The sequence below is a fragment of the Momordica charantia genome (genome assembly GCF_013281855.1).
Source record: "Momordica charantia cultivar OHB3-1 chromosome 6 unlocalized genomic scaffold, Mcharantia_2.0 BLBB01000006.1, whole genome shotgun sequence".
NCBI classification, from domain to species: domain Eukaryota; kingdom Viridiplantae; phylum Streptophyta; class Magnoliopsida; order Cucurbitales; family Cucurbitaceae; genus Momordica; species Momordica charantia.
The window spans coordinates 10,929,382-10,955,203 of record NW_028275164.1 but is presented as its reverse complement, the minus strand read 5'-3'; the positions used below and the strand labels follow the sequence as shown (position 1 = coordinate 10,955,203).

At 34.1% G+C, this 25,822-nt stretch overlaps 2 protein-coding genes and 2 pseudogenes across 2 annotated transcripts; all 4 read left to right on the top strand.

The window, feature by feature from the left end:
* Positions 1–9,591: 9,591 nt before the first annotated feature.
* LOC148210677 (uncharacterized) lies at positions 9,592–13,062 on the top strand (annotated as a pseudogene).
* A 6,869-nt stretch (positions 13,063–19,931) lies between these two features.
* On the top strand, positions 19,932–21,703 carry LOC148210676 (uncharacterized). Its single transcript, XM_088125144.1, has 3 exons — positions 19,932–20,895; positions 21,139–21,294; positions 21,672–21,703. Exons 1-3 carry the CDS (start codon positions 19,932–19,934, stop codon positions 21,701–21,703), a joined length of 1,152 nt encoding a protein of 383 aa, XP_087981270.1.
* A 24-nt stretch (positions 21,704–21,727) lies between these two features.
* Positions 21,728–22,920, top strand: LOC111012237 (serine/threonine-protein phosphatase 7 long form homolog pseudogene; annotated as a pseudogene).
* Positions 22,921–22,923: 3 nt separating this feature from the next.
* On the top strand, positions 22,924–23,773 carry LOC148210675 (uncharacterized). Its single transcript, XM_088124927.1, has 2 exons — positions 22,924–23,088; positions 23,163–23,773. Exons 1-2 carry the CDS (start codon positions 22,957–22,959, stop codon positions 23,625–23,627), a joined length of 597 nt encoding a protein of 198 aa, XP_087981053.1. The 5' UTR covers positions 22,924–22,956; the 3' UTR covers positions 23,628–23,773.
* Positions 23,774–25,822: the final 2,049 nt, after the last annotated feature.

The window sequence follows — 25,822 nt, the reverse complement described above, 5'->3', positions numbered from 1 at the left end:
CTTATTTTGTATATTTATATGAAAACTTTGATGCTATTATATGCAACTTTGTTATATTTTAATATTTACGGATATAGAGAATTTTTTTGAAATGTGACAATCATGAAATTGTCATATATAAACTTTATAAACTTTCTTTTGACATTAAAAACCTTTATTTAACACAACTTGTGATAAAAAAAAAATCTGTCGCAATTAAATAATTGTCAAATATAAGATTTTCGTGATAGTTAAAATTATCAATATAAAAGTATTCATGACAATTAAATATTGTCAAATTAAAGATTTTCATGATAGTTAAAACTGTTAATATTGACCGTTAAAACTATTACTATAAATATTTCATGACTATTAAAAATAGTAGTTGTTATATTTTTCGAGGTGAATGGCGATTCTCCCAAGTCGCCATCGTCGAACGAGCACTCTTTCTTCTCGCACCTGGCCTTAAGCGCCTCGACCTGCTCATCGAACTTGTGCTTCATCAGGTCGAACTCTTCTCTAGTGATCACAACTTCTGGCATCAGAGGCTTGTATTTTGATTAAGCCTTTAGGTTCGAGTTCGAGAACTCTGAGGAGTAGGAAGGAGAGTCTTTCGGCTCCCGAGATGCTCTCTTCTTCTTTTCAGTGAGATGTTTTCTCAGATCGTTATCCCGCAAGCTGTAATCCACTTCTTCATCCTTGGGAATGGGCTCGCGGTCGCCAGGTTGGATAGATGGAGCTCTCTTTTCACCGGGTGCGCCCGGGACCCTAGAGGGAGACACAGTTCGGTTAGCACGTGTTGCCTCGGCATACATTTCTTCCATTTTGCGCAACTGATGGCACATATCATCCAACTCGCGCTAGAGAGTAGACAAAGCTTCAGGGTCTGCTACCTGGTTGGCCCTTTGGGAGGTCTTTCTCGAGGTCCCACCTCGGCCTCGGTTGGCCTGTGAGGGTTTCGGGTGAGCAGGGGGTAACTCTTGGTTTGCATGGTGGGCAGATCTGTGCGGCAGATCTCCCTCTTGCCCTGCTCGGACCTGGTCCTCGACTATTCTTGCGTCGAGGTCTCGCTGAGTGCCATTATCAGCGTTCACACCCCTCCGTTCTGTCGTATTAACAGAGCTTGCTGGTTGCACCATCTTTGCGTATGTTTCTTAGATCGGGATGACTTAGATCTTATCTCCCCACAGACGGCGCCAAATGTTTATGCAAGGGTTTGCACAACGGTTCTTCGCGAATAAAGCTCGAACCCGGTCTCCGGTTCCGACTTGAGCCCTGGGTGGACCTGCACAAGAGGGTAAATACTCTGACGCTCAAGTCAGTATAGATCGGATTCCGTATTTAGTTCGAGGTGAGATTCGATACCTGAGCGTGAAATGAAGCCCTCTATTTATAGGTGATGGATTCGACAGCACACACGACCGGCGGTTATATTTCTTTTCTCATATCGGACCTGTCGGGTTCCGAGCAGGTCGGACCCCAGTTAGGTCGAACCTTGGTGCCCATACTTAATCTTTTATAACGGGCGAACCCGGTCTCCTCGGCAGGGCCGAGATGGACCTAGGCAATCCTTTTTATTCAGTTTCTTCAAACACTAATAAGGGTCCTCCACGTGTCTTGGGTACGTTTACCCCCAAACAAGTTCCCTATATTTGTCCATCTACAATGTCCTACCTTTTCAAGTTAGACTTCTTAAACTTTAAATTTATATCTTCAAATTCTTTCGTGAATTCGAAGTTTGATATTTCTTGATTAGGAGCCTTGAATTAAATTATTTAATTTTACTTTTGTTTGTTTTTATAAATTAAATTTATAGATTTTGGGAAAGATTTCTCAATTTGAATATTAATGCTCTAAATCTTAGAAATATAATTTTTTACCCTTTTGGTTTTTGATTGAGACTTGATTAAGACTTAAAATTTGAACACTTGTACTAAAAGCGAATAAGAGCTGACTTTTTGTGTGTTTTATGCAGGGAAGACGAGGAGGCAACTACACATTTATTTTTTAGGGGTGCAAGGTAACAAATACAGTGTGGAGTTCTTTTCTTCGTACTAACCCAAGTACTTGTTGTGTTGGTGGTGGCAACAACTAGAATGAAATATTATTTAATCGTGGAAATACCATGACAAGTCTTAGGATCGAGTGGCGGCCTCGACCTGAGTAGAAGTGGGCGATGAGTCTGGAAACTCGGGATCGTAAATGGATTCGAGTACCATTCGGATCGCCTCTTCATGATCTTTTAGGTTGAACTAGTGTGAGCGACGCGACCCATAACAATCCTACACTCCTTTCTCCTATTCTTTCTTTGTCACTTCTTGAAAATCACGAAGAGGATTCCCGAACTGGACTGAGCTTCTAGAGAATTCAAGATTATTGGGATTGGATGGTGAACGAGAGCGAGGAACAAGAGTTAGACAAGGTTGTGGTCATATTGTGGCACATATTGGAGTTTAGAAGTCGAGTTGCTTTGTGGGAAAATCTTGTCTACGCAGAAGTTATGGACACAAAATCGGAAGGCATTTACAACAGTTTTAATCACTCCACAACAACCAACTCTTCAGAAACAACAATACAGAAGAGAGTCATACACAGTTGCAACTACAAATCCAATAAACTAACATCCGAGATTATTATTTATCCCAACTTATCTTGAAATAGACTCGTTATTTATCTTACGGAAATTTACTGGCTTATTGATGAAATTCGCACTCTTATGGAGGAGAATACAGTGGTTTTCGTCAAGAAAATCAAGTGCCAAGCGAATAAATTGGCTCATGTGCTTGCTCGGGAGTAGGCGTCAGAAGAGGAAGAAAGTGCCGCCTGGGGACCTGTAGTTCCTCAATGGTTTTTATGCTTAAATAATGACTCTTGCAGTCTTGCTGCTTTTATTAACATATCAGTTTATTTCCTAAAAATAAATAAACCCGAGACATTAGAACATAATATAAAATTAATTTTTGTGGATCATAAATGATTTGAAATCGATTTTATAGGTGTTGTATAGTGCTAACATATTTTTGTTCCCAAATCACTCTCGAATTCAATGACCAATTATACCCTCAGCATAATTTAATTGTTATATCCGTGGATTTTATGCCCTAAACTCGTGATTTGTAAATATAAAACAAATATTTATTTAATAAAGTTGTTTATTGATGTTTCTCTGAGAATTGCATTAACTCAAATCCAATAAACTAACATCCGAGGTTATATCATGTAACTGGAACAGTATATAACAGATGTACAGTATATATTTAATATACATCATATATATTTGGTATACAGTATATATATGTAATATATATTCGATACACAGGTGGATAATGTTTTAGTAGTAACATAAATGGTCTATAGTATATGAATAAGGTTGGGTACCTTATCTTGGTACACTATGGATACCGCGAAATAGCCAATCTTGAATTTACCATAAGTAAAATACAACAAGTAAGACTAAACAACTTAACACATGTTCCTCGATATTACTTGAATTTTTTTTCCTAAAAAACATATATTCATGGATTTTTCATCATTTTTTGTTCCTAAACATAATGATGCATAAAAAAAAGAAAATTTGTTTTGATTTTTTATTTGAGTCATTGAAAAAGAGCGACAAAAAAAAATAATAAATTACTTATATATTGTAGGTAATCAAGTATTCTTTGCAATTATAATTATTAACATTGCATTGAAAAAAAAAACTAAAAGTTAAACGTTAGATCAAAGAATCTAACTAAAATATAAAAAAACACAAGATATTGATTAAAGAATAAAAACATATCGAAGGATAAAAAATGCTTAAGTTCGTAAGAAAAGTTGGGACAAAGAGTAAGAAAACATTATTTATATAGTTGTTGAAAAATAAGAGTTACAAAGCTTTTTAAATTCATTATTAATTATAATTAAAAATAAATTATAATTTATTCTAACTCTTTATATCCTAACATTTGACATGATAAAGTATTTTGAAAGAAAATGAGAAATTGGAGGGAGTGCCGTGGAATTTGAAGAAAGTGGAATTTGTAAACATAAAAGATAAAGTATTTTGAAAGAAAATGAGAAAAAAGAGGGAGAGAGAGAAATTGGAGGAAGTGTCACGGGAGAAAGAATGAGAAATGGGAAGGTGAGAGAGAAAAATTATGTCGGAATGACAAAATTGTACCCAAAATAAAAATAGAAATACTTAAATTAAAACCACAAAATAAGGAGAAACAAATTTCTCTTATAACCCCTTTTATATAGTATAGATTATTATAGTCCCTCTTATGTATAGTATAGATTACTCTTTTTTTTTAACTAGAATTATCAATTTTTCACAAATATCTATTTGGCTCACTCGCAGGTTTTCAGGATTTTGTTGTGACGTTATTACCCTTTTTTTCAAAAATCCAAATTTATTAGGTTTATTTTTATTGAATACTTTCCATATATATGTTTTTTTGAATTAAGGCATAGCATTCCTACACTTATAAAAGATTTTATATGTCTAAATCTTTTATTGTCTAATTTTTCCAAAATTCTTATTTGGATTTTCCGACGTATAATTTTATCGGGTGTCTTTTCTTTTTCAGTGGTGTTTTTTTTTTGTCTAACGTTTTATTTTTAATAGGGACAGTTACAAATATAGCCAAAATATTTAGTAAAATAAACAAAATAACAACCACACTTAGTTTTTTTAAATATAGCATTTTTTTCAACAAAAAAGGGAGGTCCAATTTTAAGATTACAATTTTACCCTGCAATATATCTGATATACAATTGTAATATATCTGCAATATATTTGACTACTCTACTGAACTTCTAGTATGACTTACCATTGATATACGTATGATAACCATTGATTTACCACGCCGAACATTTATATATATGTGATATATACTTGTATGTCTCTAATTTACCATTGATATACAAATGATATATCATTGATATAACTATGATATCTACTTATATATGATTACATGATTTAACATTAATATAATACTGATATATATTTGAGGAGGGGATTCGAACTCACAACCTCATGGTTGAAGATATATGTCAATTACCGCTGAGCTATGCTCGCTTTGACTCTAATTTATCATTGATATACCTCTAATATAGCCATGATATCTATTAATATAATTATGATATATGTGTGTGATATAATACTATTATATCAACTATTTTTCATACGAAAACAAGGGTGAAAAGAAAACATTTTAAAATATAAAGTTATTGTATAAAAGCTTTATGTGGATCATGCACACTAAAAAAAAAGCTAGAGCTAGAAATCTAATATACATTATAAATTTAAATAATTGATATACCTTATATTTAGTATCTAATTAATATTAATATATAATAAATAGTAGTGATATAGTAATCAACATTATTGATAATATTAGTATATCAATCAACAAATTGCAATGATAAATTATTGGAATTTAAACAACTGAAATCCACTAAAAATTAAACATTTGATATACCTTATATTTAGTATATTAGTTGCAAATATATTTAGTATATCATAAATTAGAGGTTACATCAGATATATATATTAGAGGTATAATACATACATATGATAATGTATATCATGAATATATCTGATAATGTATATCAGAAGTATATCAAAAGTATATTAGATATATATCAGATATAGATATACATTGGATTTATATCAGATACAGATATACATTGAATGTATATCAGATATCATAAGGGTAAAATCGAAATAATATAAATTCCGAAAATAAAAATTCAAATATTTTGCTATATTCGAAAGTTTGAAAAGTTGGTGACATTTTTTGAAATACATGAATTATTTTTGCTACCCGCTACCATTACCTTTTTTAATAATACGATAAACAAATACTCCTCCAAAATATTCTTTCTATATATTTTAATTATTTTATTCCCTTTATTATTTTTTTCTACCTTCTTTTTTTCTACAAGTATTTTTTCTTCAATAGTATAATAAACTATACTCATTTAAAATGTTATATAATATATACTAAACTATTAGATTATAATAATATATTCTAGCGGCCATTATATAATATCTTTATCATTTTAATCTTCTAATATACGGTATGAAATATATATACTACTCCAAAAGATAATATAATACATATTTTTCATTGTTATATACTAAACTAGAAGGTTATACAATATATATATATTTTTTATCGAATTAATAGTATGATAACAATGTATCCCCAATGTGTTATATAATATATAGTGCAATATATATTTTTATAATATATTATGGTATATACATCATTAGTCTCCCCCTCTTTGTCTTATTTTTACACCACTTCCCTCCCTCATTTGCTCCTTCGGCAGCGAGCAACAACTAGAAAAAAGATATGGACTGTCATCGTAGATCTGTCCCAAGTTGTCGAATCTAGCTGTTGCCACACTGAGGGAGGAAAGTGTCACTGTCACTCACTACTACTGGATCGAATCTTCTGGGTCAGACTAAGGTCACGCAGTCGTTCACAAAGGGTCTTCACTGTCGTCGAGATTCTGTCTTAGGGGAGAGGATGTTGGGAACAGACAATGGAACCTATGCAAAAAACTAAATCCAGAGGCAAAACTAATATGATAATATCAAACGCATTAGTTTGATTCATATGAAAAATGATGATGTTGTGTCTTTATATAAGTTTACAACAATAACAAAAATAGCATGTATACATGACCACTAACTCTACTAAATGTAGTGTTCCCTAAATTTAGAAGTCATCGTCCCACTAATTTAGTACCACGGTGTCATTATCCATTATCTTACTTTCTTACTGTCTTACTGCCACTAAGTTTAAATCATTCCTTCAATACTCCCCCTTGATTCAAATTTGCAGGCTCCCAGTAACTGTCGTGGGTCGTGGGTCACATGTGGTTGAAACGGTTGTTGCTGCAGATCTGTCGTCGTGGAGGCACAACATCGAGGGTTGTCGCAGCTATAGATCTGGTGCCATGGAGAGACATCGCTGATGAAAGGGTGTCCCGCCGCCGTCCGCAAGGTGTCGATGATCTTGGCTGCGCTGTGTGCATCTTGTCCCAAGGTTGCTTTGTCGTCGAATTTCATGGGTCACTGTCGTAGGGGAAGAGCTGTCGTCACTCACTACCATTGAAGCTACCGAGGTTGAGCTGCCACCGATGAAGGAAGGTGTTGTAGGTTCGTCGGTATGGGTGCTGCGCAGCTGCAGCAGATTTATGCCGCAATCGGAGGTCATCGCACACGAGGCTGTCGAAGAGAGGGGTTGTCTGCTGGGAAGTCATGATGGGGAGTATATTGGGAGGTCATGAGGAGGGAGTCTCCTGGGAGGCAGCTGAAAGGAGAGAAAAGAAAGAGGGACGGCTAAGCTTGACAGGGAAAGAGATTAGGATTTTGGGGTGTAAAAATGATATATGGGAGGTGGCCCGAAATTAGATTTTTTTTTTCTTTATTTGTAATTTATTTATTTATTTATTAAAAATATATGAGCATTTGGTAGTTTGTTAATTTTCACGTGGACTCCATTAGAGGTGATCATCTGTTGTTCGGCATCAATTTTGAGCTCAAACTGATGCCGACTACCGACCATTTGGTTTCGACCAATCGATTTTTTTCCTTACCTCTGTACAAACCTACTGTTGGACCGACAATTCAGTCAATCAATTCTAATTGATTTTTGGTACATATTAAACTCAAGAAGAGCAATTCCATGGTGCATGGTGCTTGTATGATTGAGATACAAGAGTTAGGAAGGAGAGTCAAAGGAGGGAAGAGGGGGAGAAGGATGGAGGAGGGAAGAGAAGAACACCAAAGAGAAGGTGGAAAGTTGGAGGGGAAAGAAAAAGGGAGGAGAGAGAAATTGAAAATATAAAAACAAAAACACTCCGCTGGTTAATGGTAAGACCAATTAATCTTGTCATCGCCATTATTGAAAATTTTAAACTCATGTATTTTTGTATTTCTCACTTTTAGTGGTCAAACATTTAATGGTGGCGAAGATAAAATTGCTCTTTATTATTAAGGAGTTAAATATTTTTCAGAAAAAAAAAAGATAATAGAGAGCCCCTAAGTAAGTAAGGATAAAGATAAGGTGTGAAAGCGGAAAAAAATAATAAAAAAATAAAATAAATAAAAAGTATATATATTATTTTATTTTATAGAGCGTGAATCACTTGGAAACTTAAATTGATTTTTTTTCTTTTATACCTTTTTCACGTGCGTGGCTGCCTATTAGCCCCTTTCCTCTCTCGCTTTCTTTCTTTTGAATTTGTTTTTCCCTCTTGTTTCCCTCTTTCTCCCTTTTTCTTCTATTTAGCCTCTCTACCTCCCTTTCTTCATTCCTTTTCTCTCGTTTTTCATTGCAGCAAGTTGATTTTTTTTGTTTATAAATCAATAGGTCGGTTTCCTTTAATACTAGAAGATTGATCGAACGTTAGCGATCAACATGTTTCTTAAACTGACCGACCAATATCGGTTCAGTCAGTTTTAATCGGTTGGATCGGTATTTTTGTTGTGCTTTATCACTCTTAAGTTCCATCTTCCATTTTGACAAACCTGTAAATTATTAATATTTAACCCATTTATATAGAGGTTCTCTAACGAGTTTTACATGTGTACTTATCCCTTTAATTTTTATTATTTGATGGAACCTCAAAATCTCATCAGTATCTCCTATTTTCTCCTCTCTTTTCTCCCTCGCTGTTGCTTCTCACTTTCTCCTTTTTCTCACTCTATAACGTTTCACTTCCTCATCTTTCTCTCTTCTCCAATACCTCACCTCTATTTCTTTTTTAATTTTTTTCAATTGTCAAATATTTAATGGGGATGAATACAATATTTTGTCCCTACCACTAAGAGCTAAATATATATATTTTTTTTGTAAGAAAAAGTAGATAACAATTATTTTACCAACTACAGTATCCCAAACCAAGCATTAGTATTTATGATTTAAAATTTATAGCCTTAATTTTCATAATAAAAAATTAAATCGTTGCATATCAAAATTTACACACTAAATTGTCACAAATTTTAAATTACAAGAATACTAAAGGGTCCTGCTAAAATTTAGAAACTAAATAGTTAGTTTAATAAAATACAAAAACCAAATATGTTGTTTACCCTTTTGTCTTAATAGAAATACAAATGCATAGAAGTTTTAGAAATGAGGGTATAAAAATGAAGATTCCCTTACTTGCCCCACCCACAAACAAACTAGTTCTTTATTTTGAGCCCTACTTTCCTCTTGCTCGTGCTTGGGCAGCACTGCGGATCTCAATAAAAATTTCACTGTTTATTTATTTATTATTCTTTTGGGAAAAGAAGAAAGTTCCCCTCTTGAATTGTAGGTTTTGAAATGCTAGACGGTCCGCCATTGAAGAAGCTCCATGACCATGATTTGTTGGTTCTAATATCTTTCTATTTATAAACTTCAACAGCCTCTTCACCAGATCTGATCATACATATGCAGATCTTTTCATCTTCTCTAACGAATCTGTGGACACATGGGAGCTTCCCACATTGGTCCTGTGTAGTTTGCTTCTGCAAGTGGCCCTCATTCCAATGGGGCACGACAGAAAATACACCTCCAACATCTGGCTTCGATGGCTGCTCTGGCTTGCTTACTTGTCCGCTGACTGGGTCGCCACCGTTTCCTAAACATCCTCTCCAACTACAACAACGGTGGCGACTGCAATAACGATAACAATAACAGCTATTCCGCCGAGGTGAGATATGTCATTAGAGCCTTTTGGGCGCCGTTTTGCTGCTCCACCTCGGCGGCCCGGACACCATCACCGCCTACTCCATGCAAGACAACGACCTCTGGCTCAGGCACCTCCTTGGCTTGTTCGTTCAAGCTGGTCTTGCCTCTTACGTCTGTCTTCGAGCCCTGCAACCTACGGCTCTGAACTTCATAACAGTTCCAGTTTTTGTTGCTGGGATTGTCAAGTATGGCGAGAGAACGTGGGTTCTCAGATCTTCTTCCATCGATCACTTGCGTGATCAAGTGGTTCCTATTTCCTTTGCTGGCAGGTCAATATTCCCTACACAATCGCCTCATTTTAGTGAGGTTCGTATGCTGCATGTTGCTCACGGCTTCTTCCAGAGAAACAAATGGGTGTTCGCAGATTTGGTTTTGAATATCCAAGATCTTAAAGAAACCCTTTTGTGCTTTGCGGAATATGATTCCGAAACCGCTTTCAAAGTCGTCGAGCTCGAGCTTGGATTTATGCATGATTTCTTCTACACAAAAGCCTCCATTATCCATTCGTACCCCGGTGCTCTCCTTCGCCTTACTACTTCATCTTCCATTGTTGTTGCAATAATTGCCACTTTTTTCACCGGCCATGTACGTAAATTTCCTCCCACCGACGTGTATTTGACGTTTTTCTTGCTCTTTGGAGCTCTGGGTCTTCAAATCTACTCATTTCTTCTGCTACTGCGTTCGGATTGGTTCATAATCTGGTTGACCAAAAGCGATAACTTTCTAGCTCGTCGGATCTTCAAAGCCATATGTGGCTCCGGCTGGTCTATTGGAAAGAGAAGATGGTCGAATTCTGTTGCGCAGTACAATCTAATAAATCGTTGCTTACAAGATATAACTGGTGGATTCTGCAACTTGTTAACGACTTCTCATATCACCAAAATCAGGGATTCACAATCCATCTCTGATGAACTCAAAAAAACGGATCTTCCAACATTTGAAGGAGAATTCAGAGATGGAAGATCAAGGGGTTTTTTGAAATTTTGTGGATAAATTTAAAATAAATGAGAAAAAACGGGTGTATACGCAATAATTTGGAGTTTTAGAGTGTTGCGTCTGTTAAAGGGACGCAACCAGGTGGATTTTAATGAATGCGCATCTGTCACAGCCAAACGGAAAATAGAACGCCGTTCAAGAATTTTTTTAAATAATTATTTTATTAATTCACATTAATATACCTACTTTTTTTTAGTATTTTAAGTTGAGATTTTATTATTTTATATTAATAAATAGGTGAATCAAATACGGTTACTTTTTAAGATTTTTTTTTTTACAATAGGTCGATCAAATACGGTTACTTTTTAAGATTTTTTTTTACAATAAAGATTTTATTATTTTTTATTAATATAACTATTTTGTATTTTAATTAGGTTAATAATTAACATCTTTTCTAGTAAAATCTAAATTAAAATTTCATCACTTATCTAAATTCTTAAATTTTCTTTTAAATATGCTTCATAAACACAAACCTGGAAATTTATAAAAATAAATACATAGATTTAAAATAAGTCATAGTTCTTTGGTCAGGTTTGGTAGTTTTAGTTTTTGATAGTTTAATAGTATGAATTTTTTGTTGTACTATTTTTTTTTAATAAATTTACTCTAGACATGATTTGGTAGATTTCTTAATATTTAAAATGTTTTTGAGGATGTCTAATGTCATAAATTTATATTTTTTTTCGAAAATAAATCCACACTATTAAAGATAAATATTTTATTATACATATTTCAAATATAATGTTTAAATTTAGAGATTTTAGAAAGTTTTAGAGGATTTTAGAGGACTAGAATTATTGTCTCTTTAAAAGTTTGTGGCCGTTTATGAATTTTGATTAATATAGTTAATGAGTTAAATCAATTAATCTTGGGGTTTTTCATCTGTAGGTCGATTAGGTTCCACATAAGGGGTAAAACAAGGATAAAGAATTTGAAATGTTTCAATTATATATGAGGGGAGGTATATAATGATATATTATATATAGTTTATTTTAAATAAAGATTAAAAAATTAGACTATATTGTAATGGGAGAATTATTAAAAATAAATCTTAATTTTTGTCTATGAATTTTTAGGTTCGTTTTATTGTGATCAATGAAATTTCAAGATATGTATTTTCATTTTAACTATGTATTTATTTTTGTGAATTTCCAGGTTTGTATTTATCAAGTATATTTAATAGAAAATTTAAAAATTTAGGTAAGTTATGAAATTTTAATTTAGATTTTACTAGAAAAAACGTTAATTATTAAAATATTTATTGTAAAAAAAAAATCTTAAAAAGTAACCATATGACCTATTTATTAATATAAATAATAAAATCTCAACTTAAAATACTAAAAAAATAGGTATATTAATGTAATTTAATAAAAAAATTATTTTTAAAAAAATTGAACCACCTTCTACGGAAAGAAAAACCGATCGTTTTCTTTTCGTTTTGACACGAGAGACGCATCTTTACAATCCACCCAGTTGCGTCTGTTTGACAAACGCAACACCCTTAAACTCCAAATTTTTTAGTATACACCCGTTTTTTCTCATTTATTTTAAATTTACCCACAAAATTTCAAAAAACCCAAGATCAAGATCAACGGACCGTCAAGAAACCTGATTGGATGGTAAGAAAACACAGCTTATACGATCACCTCGGTTGGAGCCTCGAATTGGACTCTGACCAAAACATCCTCCTCTGGCACATCGCGACCAATCTCTGCTACCATTATGATTCTGATCACAACTCTTCTGTTACTGAAGATACAAAATTAATGTCTGATTTTCTAGCCTACATTTTAGTGTCGCGTCATTCGCTGTTCCCCAACGGGATGAGCCAAATGAGGCTTCATGCCACTGCCAAGGAAGTCACTAATTTTCTGCAAAGAAAATCACCACACACAGTTGGCGATGCTTGTAAGAGTATGTTGTCGTCGGTAGAGTTGAAGGACGATGAACCTCGAGACGTTAAAGAAAAGGGAAGCTCCTCGGTGTTCAGCCATGGCTGTTTGTTGGCACGGGAGCTCCGAGATCAGTTGGAGGAAGGTGAGAGGAGGGAGATGATCCGCCATGTGTGGGTGGAGATGCTTGTTAATGTTTCAGGTGAGTGCAAATCATATGATCACATTGAGCAGCTCAGCCATGGCGGCGATCTGCTCACTCATGTTTGGCTTTTGATGCATCATCTTGGCTATGCCAGAGGGGTTTACAATGTCACCACTGCGCTGCAAGAATCAGAAATCAAAGAGTTTTGCAAGGATATTAGAAGTTATAATGCTGTCGAGTCACCCAGAAGTAAGAGGAATTATTTGAGAAATTATTTGGAGAAACTCGAATAATATGCCTTACATTCTTTCTTTCTTGTATGAAGCATGAAACATAAATTAAGGCTGTATATTTGGTTATCTTGAAAAGAAAAAGAATTGAATCAAAGTTAAACTAGACTTGTATTTTTATTCTCCGATGGTAATAGATTTAGAAATTAAATCTCAATTTAAAAATTTCTTGAACGTTTAGATTTGTAAACTATACTTATAGTTATTAACAACTAAAACATTTAGTTTAATCTAAATAATTTTAATTAATTTATAAACATTTTGTTATAAATTTTATATAATTATTATTTTACAATATATTATATTTTACCTCTTTTAGTTTTAGGAAAAATGAAATTGGTGTATAACATGAAATAATATATTTATCAAAGTTTTGTTCATTGTAATTCTAAAAACACAGGCAAACGTTGTTTTCAGAATTTATTTAGGTAACCGAATCCAAAAACAATTGTAAGAAAGAAATCGGAAACACACAAATTGCATATTCACTTGATTTAATGAATGTAATTGTAAAGGAAACACCATTAGAATGATATTTTCATGCAAATTCAATCTCTCGGTTCTTAATTGAAAATTTCTGGTTCCTCAGTACATCATCGTAACGAGTGACATTCGTATACACCGCTCCATATCACCTAAAAGTGGCAACTAGAAGGACCAGATCTCGGTGTATGAGGAATAATTAAAATTCGCCCTTATCTTCTTGAGCTTGGTGAACAAGATAGTACAATATATTAATCTGTGAATCCAATGACATAGCAGATTCAAGGTCTTTTTTTATGCTCAAATGCGACGTAGTGTGTTGGGGGTGGGGTCAATTGGGCAATTAAATTCAAGGGAAAGTTCTTCGAGCCCCTCATTTGCTATAACTTTTTTTAAGCATGAAATTATTAAAAGCTAATTTTGAATATAATATTTTTTGTTTGTCCTTTATCTTGTTAAAGTTTTAAGAAGTCAGATCATATTTCAACTGAATTATTTGTGTAATAAAATGGTTATGGTCAAACCTTGGTCAAGGTACGGTAATTGGGAGAGTTTAGATATCATTTGACAAGGAAAGACCTATACAAACAATAGAGACAAGCACTCTAAAGCTCAAGTCTGGTTAAACTCGATCATGGTATGGAGTGTAAGATAGAATGCAATATTTGATGCGGGGGTGAGGCCCTCTATTTGTAAGTTGGGGATCCGACAGGCGGTAATTGATGTCGTCTTGAAGGTCAAGTTTTTGGGTGCCTGTGGTTGAACTTGGGTCATAATTTCGTTGCAGGAAATGTCTCTTAAGCATTTGTGGCTAAGTATTGAAAGTTGGTCCCTTCAAAAGTAGTTCCCATGTAGGACCTTATCCTTCCGACCTTCCTTCATTCTCCATGCAGCAAGACTGTTTTTCTACCCCTAACATGAGTAATGCATATATCTTCTACTAAAATGTCAGAGAATCAGATCTTATCCCGAACATCGTAGAACTAAAAATAATAATTAAGTTTAGGAAGAGTGATAACATTTTAATATTTTTATCATTTATTAATAGAGTTTTTAACTTTAAAATGAGAGAGTGAATAGTTTTTGTATTGCCAAGTTTATGAGAAAAACTTTAGTTTTTTTAGCGAGAAGTTAAATTCTTATTAATTAATAACGTATTCAATTTTTAAATCTAAAATTTTTGTATAAATACTTCCATGAAATTTACAACACACATAATCCAATATTTTTTTTACTTTCTCATATTTTTTATTTTTCTCTCGTGAGAGCAATGGGCCAAAATAGAGGTATCTTTGTTGGAGAGCTTTGCAACCTCTACAGTAGAGTGGTTAGAGTTAGATAACATTGACTTGTTGTATCATGACGAGGATAAGCCAAATAATTATTTCTATTATTTTTAATTTTCTCAACACGAAGTATTTGGATGATTTGTTTGGCTCTTAAATTTAATAAGTGTTTGTGAGTTCCTAACATGAGAGTATAGCTCAAAGGTACATGGTACTTATATCTTTCCTTATACCGTTCCTGAGGACTTCAAATCTTCATACCCCACAACAACTACTACAACAACAAAAAAAAAAAAGATGAAAAGATGAAAAGAAGAAGAACTATATGACTTGTTAGAATCTATTTAGAAATTACCAACATGAGATTAGTTTAGCGGTAATTAACACATGTGTCTGACCAATAGATCATGAATTCAAATCCCTCAAACTCATTTATTGTACTAAAAAAATCTATTTAGAAATTAAATAAAAAACTATATGTCTTGCTCTATATTAAAGATGACTTGTGTTGATACCGAATTTAGGCTCCTTCTCATTCCTGCTAAATCCACACCAAATGCAGATACATGAACGAATGCGGATCCTGCAAAACCAAGAGCACTTCTGGACATGTGAACTTTGTTGTGGGCCAAAGGTTGGGTCGAGGGCCAGTTTGGGTTTCACCAAGACGGGATAGGTTTAGGTCGGGTATAATAGTGGGAGAGCCCTTGTCGGAGTCTCAGCCTACGGCTAAGAACTAGTCGATGCCGGTCGACCTAGGCCGCTTGACTTCTTTGTTTCGGCCTCATTACTTGATTTTTACATCTGGGTCTTCTTCACTTTAAATAGAGGAGTTCATTCACCATCTAATTCATCTTTGGAACGGATGTAGCATAAGATAAAATCCTCTCCACACATAAGATCAAAATATCTATGCTCTCTGAAGATCAAGGAGAAGCCAAAAAAGATCAAGATCAATGAAGCCAGAAGGTCAATCAAGATCAACAAGCTGAAGCCAGAAGGCTGATCAAGATCAATAAATCCAGAGGCTGATCAATATCAACATCAAGCCAAAAGTCGATCAAGATCATCAAGTCAGAGGCCGATCAAGATCAACATCAAGAGGCCAATTCAATCATGATCTCACGAGGCAATCAAGATCAACAAGCCGCCAAGAGGCCGATCTAGACCAACAAGCCACCAAGAAGTCGATCAAGATCAACAAGGGAAAGAATAAGATGATTAAATATTAGAGAATGTATGAACCTCGAAATATCAATAAAAATTGTATTTAGTCCAGGAAATATAATTTTTCTGTAAATCTCGTGTGAACAACCATTTATGATTAAAATTAACGAGAATGAATGAGCGAAATCTTTAATCTATGGATCTTGATTATTTGCTAATATTTTGAACTTAAATTTGATAAAATTGTTTCAAAATTTATTTATTTATTTTGTAATTTGTAAAATAAAAAAAGAAAAATAAAATCCTAACATTTTGGAATCGGGATTCCAAAATCTCCGCCTCTATTCAAATCGGTAACAGAATTCAAAAAATTAGTATAAGGTCCGGCCCAATTTTATTTTCTCTAAATAAATAAAATTGAAAAAATATTTATGTCTTTCGTTAAAAATTAAAAAAAGATAAAATAAACAAAATAAAAGATAAAAACAAAATAAAATATTTTAGAACAATCATGGGATTTGAAATTCGAATTTCAATTTGATTTTCGGTTAAAGTTATGTGATTTTCAAATTTTGAAATACACCGAAAATATTTTTAAAATAGAAAAGGAAATATTAAAAAGTACGAGATTTGAAGTTTGAAATTCAAATTGATTAAGGTTTTTTCTGAATTTCATATTGATTCTCTTTTTGTAGATTTTCAGTTAAGGTTTCGGGAATTTTAAAATATGATTTCAACTTGATTTTTGAATTAAAATTGCTTTTTAGAAAACACACTCTCTTTTCTCTGTTTCGCCAATAACCCACTCTCTCCTCCCTATTCTCGAACTCATCCTCCCTCGTATCATCTATCTCCTCTCATATCCCATCACGATCCAGTGGAACGCGACGGTGAGAACCTATGAAAGTCCAACCTCCGACGTTCAGACCCTTTTTTCCGACGACCTTTGACAAATCTCCCTCAGGTCGGTAAAATCTTTGTTTCTTTTTCGCATACATCTTGGTAGAATTTTTAGGTTGTTTTGCATGTGATCTTTTGCTGTAAAATTTAACAATTTTCGAGACTGTTTTTTGGGCTGAAAATTAGAATTTTTTGGACTGCTTCCGGTGTAAAATTTAACAGTTTTGGGACTGTTTTTAGGTTGAAAATATGAACTTTTTGGACTGTTTTCGGTGTAAAATTTAACAATTTTTTTGGGACTATTTTGAGGCTGAAAATTGGAACTTTTTTGGGCTATTTTCGGTGTTTTGGGTCTGAAAATTGAATTTTTTTTTTTTTGCTTTGGGGCGAAAATTGAATGAGTTTGATACTTATTTTAGTGCTGTTTTTTTTTTCAAAATTAAGGATTTTATGTTCAAATTAATTTTAAATTGACTATGTCAAATTCTATAATGAGGGCTGAGTAATGTGCTTTCTGGAGTTATGACTCCGTGCAAGTGCACGAAAATCCTCAAATTAAATTTTAATTATCTTAATTTTAATTATCTCTTCGTTCGCCATAAAAAATGAATAAAACAATTTTTGACATAAAAGGAAATTGGTTTCAAAATAAGAGATAAATTGTTTTAAAAATAAAATTAAAATCATTTTAAAAGAAAGATAAATTTAAAATGAATTTTAATTAAAATAAATGATTTTCAAAATGCAAGATAAAATTTTAAAACTTTCCAAACAAATAAAAAGGTTTTAGAATAAAACAAAGTTTTCAAATTCACTTTGTTTTAAAATTAATAAATAAGCAAAATATAAAAAAAATATTTCGAAAAAACTCCGATGAGGAGAGATAAGTTTCCAATATTCTTGAGGTGGCAATTTTTCCTTCGTGCCACTCAGTTCATATTTTATAGCAAAATGTGAATTAATAGAAATATGAGATATTTAAAATAAAACAAAAAAATCAGATAATTTAAGATGAAATATGGTAACCGTTCGGTGTTGTAGGGTGCTAATACCTTCTCTACGGAACCGAAATCTGTTTTCGTAGACCATTTTTTTAGGTGTCCAATCCCACCTCATAGTTGGTTGGTGGCGACTCCAAACCCATCCCTCAAAAGAGACCATTTAAGGGATGACGTCGGCCCCTCCGCGTCGCAAGGACGTTGCGACAATCAGGATTCATTCTCTCTCTCTTCTCTCGGTCTTCTTCTCCCTCTCTCTCACTCTCTCGCTCTCTTTTCTCTCTTGTTCTCTTTCTTTTCTCTCTTCTCTCCTTCAATCTCACTTTATCACAACCGGTTGATTTTCTCAAGGAAAAAAAATAAAGTTTCTCATGTAGAGAACCCAAATAGCCTACTTCGTTGGTCAAAGAATACCAAAAAAAGAATTTCATTGATTCATGTCGAAAAAAATGCAAAACAAAGGAGGAGGAAAAATAGAGAAACATCTATAAATTCTGTACATTTTAATTTTGTGAAAATTTGGAGGGAGAGAGAGTTGGAAATCCGTTTTAAAAGAGAGAAGATGAGAGAGAGTTAAAATAAGGAAATTTTGATTTTGTTATGTTTAAGAAAAATCTGAGAAAGAGAAAAGAGAAGAGAAGGAAACAGGAAGAGAGATGAGAGAGAGAGTAATTACCTGAGAAGATTCAAATGAGAAAAAAAAAAAGTAAAAATTTAAGTCGAGTTAGTGGAGAGACAATGATAGTCATTTATGACTTGTTTGATAACGTTCGCAAATGGGATCTTTGAGTTGTATAACCCTTTTCGCAATGGATAATTGGTTTGGTTTTCTCAACTTTACTGACATATCACCCTAAATATCAAATCAACCCTCATTCCACTAATTTTTTTTATAGATTTTCTTTCTTTTTTTTCCTCTCTTTTTATCTTTCATTCCAAGATTTTTTTTTTAATAATGTGAATTTTTAAAATATTTACCAAAATATGTCTCATCTCAAACTAATTATAAGAATAATGCTTTGAAATTCATAGGCCGTCTCTTAAAGAGACGACCAAGGGTGGGTTTTTAAAACAGGTTTCGTTTTAAAAACCCTAACCCCTCACCCTTATCCCCATATCTCCCAAAATACATTCAGCCGCCGCCTCCGATTTTTCCACCGCTGCCGTCGTCTCCGCCGATTAGTCCACCATCTAGCCGCCGCAACCTCTTCTGGTAAGTATATTCCACTCTTTTTGGTTGTTTTGTTTTGTTTTCGTTGCAATAATTTAGTTTTAACAAAATATAGGGACCACCACTTCATCAATTTCAATTTGGACCACCTACAGAAAAGGTTAGTTTCTTTTTTGGATTTATTTATTATTCATGGTTTTTTTATTCATATCATGATTATATTTGATTTTTAGGATATGTATATTATATTACATTGATTTTGTCGTTTAGAGTAGGATTTTCAATTTTTTATTTTGTTAAACGAGTTTTCTGTTTTTCTTTATTATTTTATTATATTAAATTAAATTACTTTTATTTCTTTGTTTTATGTTTATTGCATGATTATGATTTTCCATTACTTTTTTTTGTTAAACAAATTTTCTGTTTTTCTTTAATTTGTCGTTTTTATTATTTTATTATATTAAATTGATATTTATATTGAATTGATAAATAAATTACATAACAATAATAAATTTAGAATTACACTAATTTTGTCGTTTTATGTTTATGAAATGATTTTCACTTATTTAAAAATAGTTTTATGTTTTTTATTGTTTATGTTGTTGTTTTTTATTTTTTCATTATATTAAATTTATAATTGTGTTGTATTGATAAATGAATTACGTAACATTAATAAATTTAGAATTACATTAGTAGATAGATAGTCTATACATGTTTTAAAAAAGTTGCATTTAGATATTATTAAGTAATGTAATTAATTGGTTAATTACTATTATTATTTAGTTAGTGAACTAAAACTAAAACTTTTTAATTTATTTTTTATTAAGTTGTGTAATTAGATTTAGTTACCAAATTTAACTTTTGTTTGTTCTGTTATAGGATAAAATATGGCATCTAAATGTTTGGCAATTGTTTTGTATATGAATGGTTGTATTGTAAATGGGATTGAATATAATCGACCGCCATGTGGAGGTTTCACTGTTAATAGTGGTATTGATTTTGGACATTTTGTTGAAATGATTGGATTATCATTGAACATAGATGTGAGCGGCAATGAATTAGACATAGTTTATAGACACCCTACTCTCACACCCTCAGGATCAACTAAGTACATTCCTATTCCTATTTCGAATCACAATGCGTTAGAGTTGATGTTCTCAATTGCAGTGCCCTCCCCAGAGATAGTGGAATTATTTGTGTGTGTTAGAAACATAGTTGATGACACACCTAGTCAATGTCTCAGCGAGTGCCAATGCCTTGACCCTGAAATTGAACCAGAAATTGTACCAACTATTCCCCAAAGTGATGATGTAGGAGAGGATATAGACCTACCTGCTGAAAATAATTTTGTTGAATTGAGAACGGCAACAGATGATGAGTTTGATGAGTTGGATTTCGAGGATCGTGAACACAATATCCCTTCAGACATGTTCAACGACCTGGGAATGGACATTATGAATAGTACTACAGAACATGATCTGGTCGTTGAGCCAGTGGCTGTAGAACATGATCTGTTGTACAAGGGATTCAGATGCAAAGATAAACAAACAATGCAACATATTGTGAAAAGGTTTGCTATTAAAAGTCACCACCCATATGAAGTTGTTGAGTCGACACCATCGAAGTGGGTAATTAGATGCAAGAAGTGGGAAGATGGATGCAAGTGGCGACTCCGTGTGATCCTAAACAATTGTTATAACCTTTGGGAAATCACGAAGTACGAAGATCAACATTCTTGTGTTTACTCTGAACTCAATCAAAGTCATCCTCAATTGGATTCAAATATGATTAGTCTCGAAATTTGTGACGTAGTGAGAGACAACCCTACCATAAAAATAGTGACACTTCAAGGTTTGATAAAAGAAAAATTTGGATATCATGTTTCTTACAGAAGAGTTTGAGACGGGAAAACGAAGGCATTGTCTCGAGTATTTGGTGATTGGGATGAGTCATATCAGCATTTATCGAAGTGGATGTATATGGTGAAACACACAAATCCAGGAACGATCATTTAGTGGAAACTCAAGAATTATGGGACGCCGGGTCATGTCATTCTTCATTCCGTCTTTTGGGCATTTGGTCCTTGTATTGCAGCTTTTAAAACGTTTCGCCCCGTACTTCAAATTGATGGAACTCACCTTTATGGAAAGTATAGAGGGAAACTTTTGATTGCAACATCAGTTGATTCAAATGAACATTTGCTGCCACTTGCTTTTGCCATTGTTGACGAGGAGAATCGCGAGACTTGGGGTTGGTTTTTAAAAAACCTACGAAAGATTGTTACACACGAGGAAACATGTTTGATATCTGACCGACACGGAGGTATTATATCAGCCTTTAATAATCCAGATAATGGTTGGACAGGACATAAATCTCATCACAGATTTTGCTTACGACATGTTGTGAGCAACTTCAATAAAAAATACAAGAGTAAGAAATTGAAAAATATGGTATATCGTGCCGGTTCTCAATCCCAAGTTCGAAAGTACAATAAGTGTGTTGAAGAGGTTAATCAAATGAATAGCACTTGCATGAATTTTTTTCGAAACATTGGAATTGAAAAGTGGACTCAATTGTGAATGATGACATTATTTATTTAATGATTACATTATGATTTAAATTTTCAGTGATTTCATATTATGATTCTTATTCTGCATAATGACATATTTTATAGAGATAGAACATGGAGCTAAATCCAGGTCCGATGGATCGATCAGTGTTGTATTGTCAAGCGCGTCATCGATCAGAGTTAGTTTGGCAAGATCAGTGTAACGAGGAGTTGCACTGTAGGCGTAGAGAGGCAGTATTTGATCGCACTATTCCATTACATCCTTTGATTGAGCCAGCACTTCGTGCTTCCGGTTTTTATGGATTTGCCAAAGTTGGATTTATTCAATTAGATTGGCACTTAATCACTGCGCTTGTGGAGCGATGGAGGCCGGAGACTCATACTTTTCACATGCCTGATGGTGAATGCACGATAACTCTCCAAGATGTAGCAGTGCAATTCGGGTTACCGGTAGATGGTGAGCCAGTAATAGGGCCAATACATTATGATTGGAAAGCCACATATCAATTATTTCTTGGTGTGACTCCAGACGACTCACATATTAGAGGATCTAGACTCAGTTTACCATGGTTGGCTTCACAGTTCCGGAACTTAGATGACGATGCTGACGAGCATACCATTGCTAGATATGCTCGTGCCTACATTTTGCAACTTATCGGTGGAAGCCTATTTGCCGCTAAGTCTAATAACTTGGTCCACCTGATGTTCCTTCCGTTGTTGGCTGATTTTGAGGTTGTTGGACGATTCAGTTGGGGAGGAGTATGCTTGGCATGGTTGTATCGACATTTATGCAAGGCATGTCTATCTGATGCACGAGACATTGCTGGTCCGATCATACTCCTTCAAGTATGGGCCTGGGATCGGTTCCCAAGCATGGCTCCAGCCCGTCGCCACATCACGGAACATGAACTTGTGGGACGACCATTAGCTGCACGGTATGCCTATCTAACTATTTCATTGTGCCCTGACATTAATTCTTTTAATATATACATAATTTTACAAATTTAGAGTATTATTGTAGATGGAGAGATCAGTTTTGTGTCACTGAATTATCGACACATGTATTGGTTCAGTACAGATACATGTTGGATCTTCTGACACCAGGATCGGTTATTGTATCTCTACCAGATTATTGCAGCAACGACCACGAGATATGGTGCACAGTAAGTCCACTCATCTGTTTTCATGTTGTTGAGTGGCATCATCCAGATAGAGTTGCTAGGCAATTCGGGATGAAACAATCAATTCCAGATGTTCCTAGTTGGGACCCGAAAATACATGACATAGACCTTCGACACCAGGGATAGCAAGACCATACAAGACCTTATGTGGCTAGGTGGCGCATGCGTAGAGATTATATTGCCATTAGTCATCTGGTGGACGATGATGGTGATTACGATCCCGGATACATGAGTTGGTATTTATCAATTACTAGACGTTATATCACTCAAGAAGGAGCAGCGTTTGGTGCCACGGTATGTTTTCCAATTTGGCTTTACAAACTATTTCAATTTAAATATCTATTTATTTTAATTCATTTTCTATGCAGGCTGCATGTTTTGAACAAATTAGTATCCTCTCATCGTCCGAAGATATTAATAGCTTGTGTACCACTAGTGGGAGATATCTTCAAAGGCTTCATCAGTTGTATCGAGTACCTACACCTACTCATGGCCCCAGGCGTAGAGGACGTCGTCAAATAGAGCAGGATGCTCCAGATGAACCTGACATTCCTGAACCTGAAGTTATGTATCATAATTTCGATGATGCTCCACCTTTCACACAAACACAAGATGATGTCGGCCCATCCGCACCTATGGTTATGATACCGACTCCTGGTTCGAGCCAGATTCACACACTAGTACAGTATGGTTATGACAGTCATGGACGTGGGCGTGGTGAGTATGGACAATACATCAACCCTAATGAGGATGAACAGACACCAGAGGCACCGAGAGCTCGTCGTCGACAGCCGCATCGTCATCTACGACCTCCCTCATGTGGGACACATTAGATTGATTGATAGACTATAATGGTTGATTATGGTTATTCAGTTGTAATTATACATATTAATTAATATTTTTTTCATATCTCGAATGATAGTATTGTTAAATTAATTATAATTCTCTAATTTGATAAATTAAAAATATCATTTTCTAATTGCAGTATGGTATTAACAAACTTTTAAATATAAATAAATATAGCAATTAAGAAAGAGACGACCAAAGTATTAAAAAAAAAGACCAAAGTATTAAAAAAAAAAAGTCAGGTTATAAAAAAAAAAAAAGAAGCCATGGTCGTCTCTTCAAGAGACGACCAAAGTAAAAAAAAAAAACCTAAGAGACGACATGTTACGTTATTTTAAAAAAAAAAAGAAAAAAAGACATGGTCATCTCTTGAAGAGACGACTTATGAATTTCAAAGCATTATTCTTGTAATTAGTTTGAGATGAAGCATATTTTGGTAAATATTTTAAAAATTCACATTATTAAAAAAAAAAAAACCCTTCATTCCACCACTCTCAAAGCACATTCTCTCTTCCTCCGGCCATTATACCAATTTCTTCCTACGGATTTATGAAGCAGTTATGGTAAGAAGAAAAAAGAAAAAAGAAAAAAAAAGTCAAAAAGGAAATGAAAGGTCTCCTTTTCAACAGAGCTGAACAGAATGACAAATCTTTCTCCAACGACTTCAATCTCTGATGGGCTCACGCTGCCGGCCGACTTCTTTTGGCCCACAACAAGAATAGGTGTCGATCTCTCTATCTCTCACTCTAGGTCAGATCTCAATCTTACTATCGCTCTCGATCAAATCTCTCTCGATATCGCTCTCGCTCAGTGTTCTGGCTCATATCTCACTATCGCCCAGCGTTCTCACTCTCGCCCAACGTTCTTGGTTAGATCTTGCTCTTGCTCTCTCTCAGATCTCGTTCTTGCACACATCTCTCAGATCTCATTCAAGGTCAGCGTTCTTGGTTAGATCTCGCTCCCACTCTCGCTCAAATCTCTCAGATCTTGTTCTCCTTCTCGTTTTCGCTCATATCTCACTCTCGCACTCGCTCTCTATTAGATCTCAATCTATGACTTGGATCTTTTTAGTTTTGGTTCTGATTTCTTTCGCTCACAGTGGAAGACTCGACAGCACCCACAATTTCGCAGAAGTTGGAAGAAAACCCAGAAACCACTTTTTGTCGAGATTTGAACGTTTTTATGAACAACATAAAACAAAAATAGGGAGAGTCAATGAGAGAGAAGAAGTTGAAAAATGGGTAGAAAAAGAAGAATATAGAGAGATTTTTCAGGGAGTTGTATTAGGAAGAGAGGACAATAAAGTTTTCAAATTGTAAGAAGGAGAAAATGCATTGTTTTAAAGAAAAATGAGGGAAATCTAAAAAATTAGTGGGGGCAATGATGGTCATTTGATATCTAGGGTGATGTCAACATAGTTTAGAAAACTTATGTTTTGAAAGAAGTGGGTAAAAATCAATCCTCCCTTGCGAAAAGGGCTATACAGCCCAAAAACTCAAATTGATGGCCTTGAATAATTTCCTCTTCCACGGGAATATCCAAACACACACCATAATATGTAAATAAGGAAGAAACTGTAAAAACACAACAATACGACACAATAAAATTATACTGGTTTATCAACTAAGAGCTACGTTCAGTCTTCCACCCAAATGTGGGTAATTCACTAATATTGTCAAGAATTGAATTACAATAAACTCTCCCAAAAAATATCCCCTATAGATCCCAACAAAAGCCCCATAGCTTTTAAGTAATCTAACACAATTACTTAAGTACAGAATGAGAAAACTCATAATATGATCAAGATACAATTACCCCAATAAAGACGATCTTGATTTGTCCAAACCTCTGTCAAATACTCCAAGCAGTTGTCTCAAATTAGCTGCCAAAAACCCCAAAATTAGGTGCTGCTATAAACCCTTTTTGTTCCACAGGGTGGAAGCAAAAACAACCGTATATATATTAAACAAAAATAAGGGCAACACAGGTGTAATTGAGCCTCTCCTTTTATTGTCCCAATAACTATCATTCCTCCTTTTTTTTCCTTTTTTTTATCCAATTCTCAACAAGTGATATATATCTAAGTAGCCTTGGGAAAATGGTATGTTAGCCCAAAAACTCGAGAATGACTCATGTTTTGTGAAAAATGGTCTAGTTATTGAAAATTATGAAAATTTCAAGG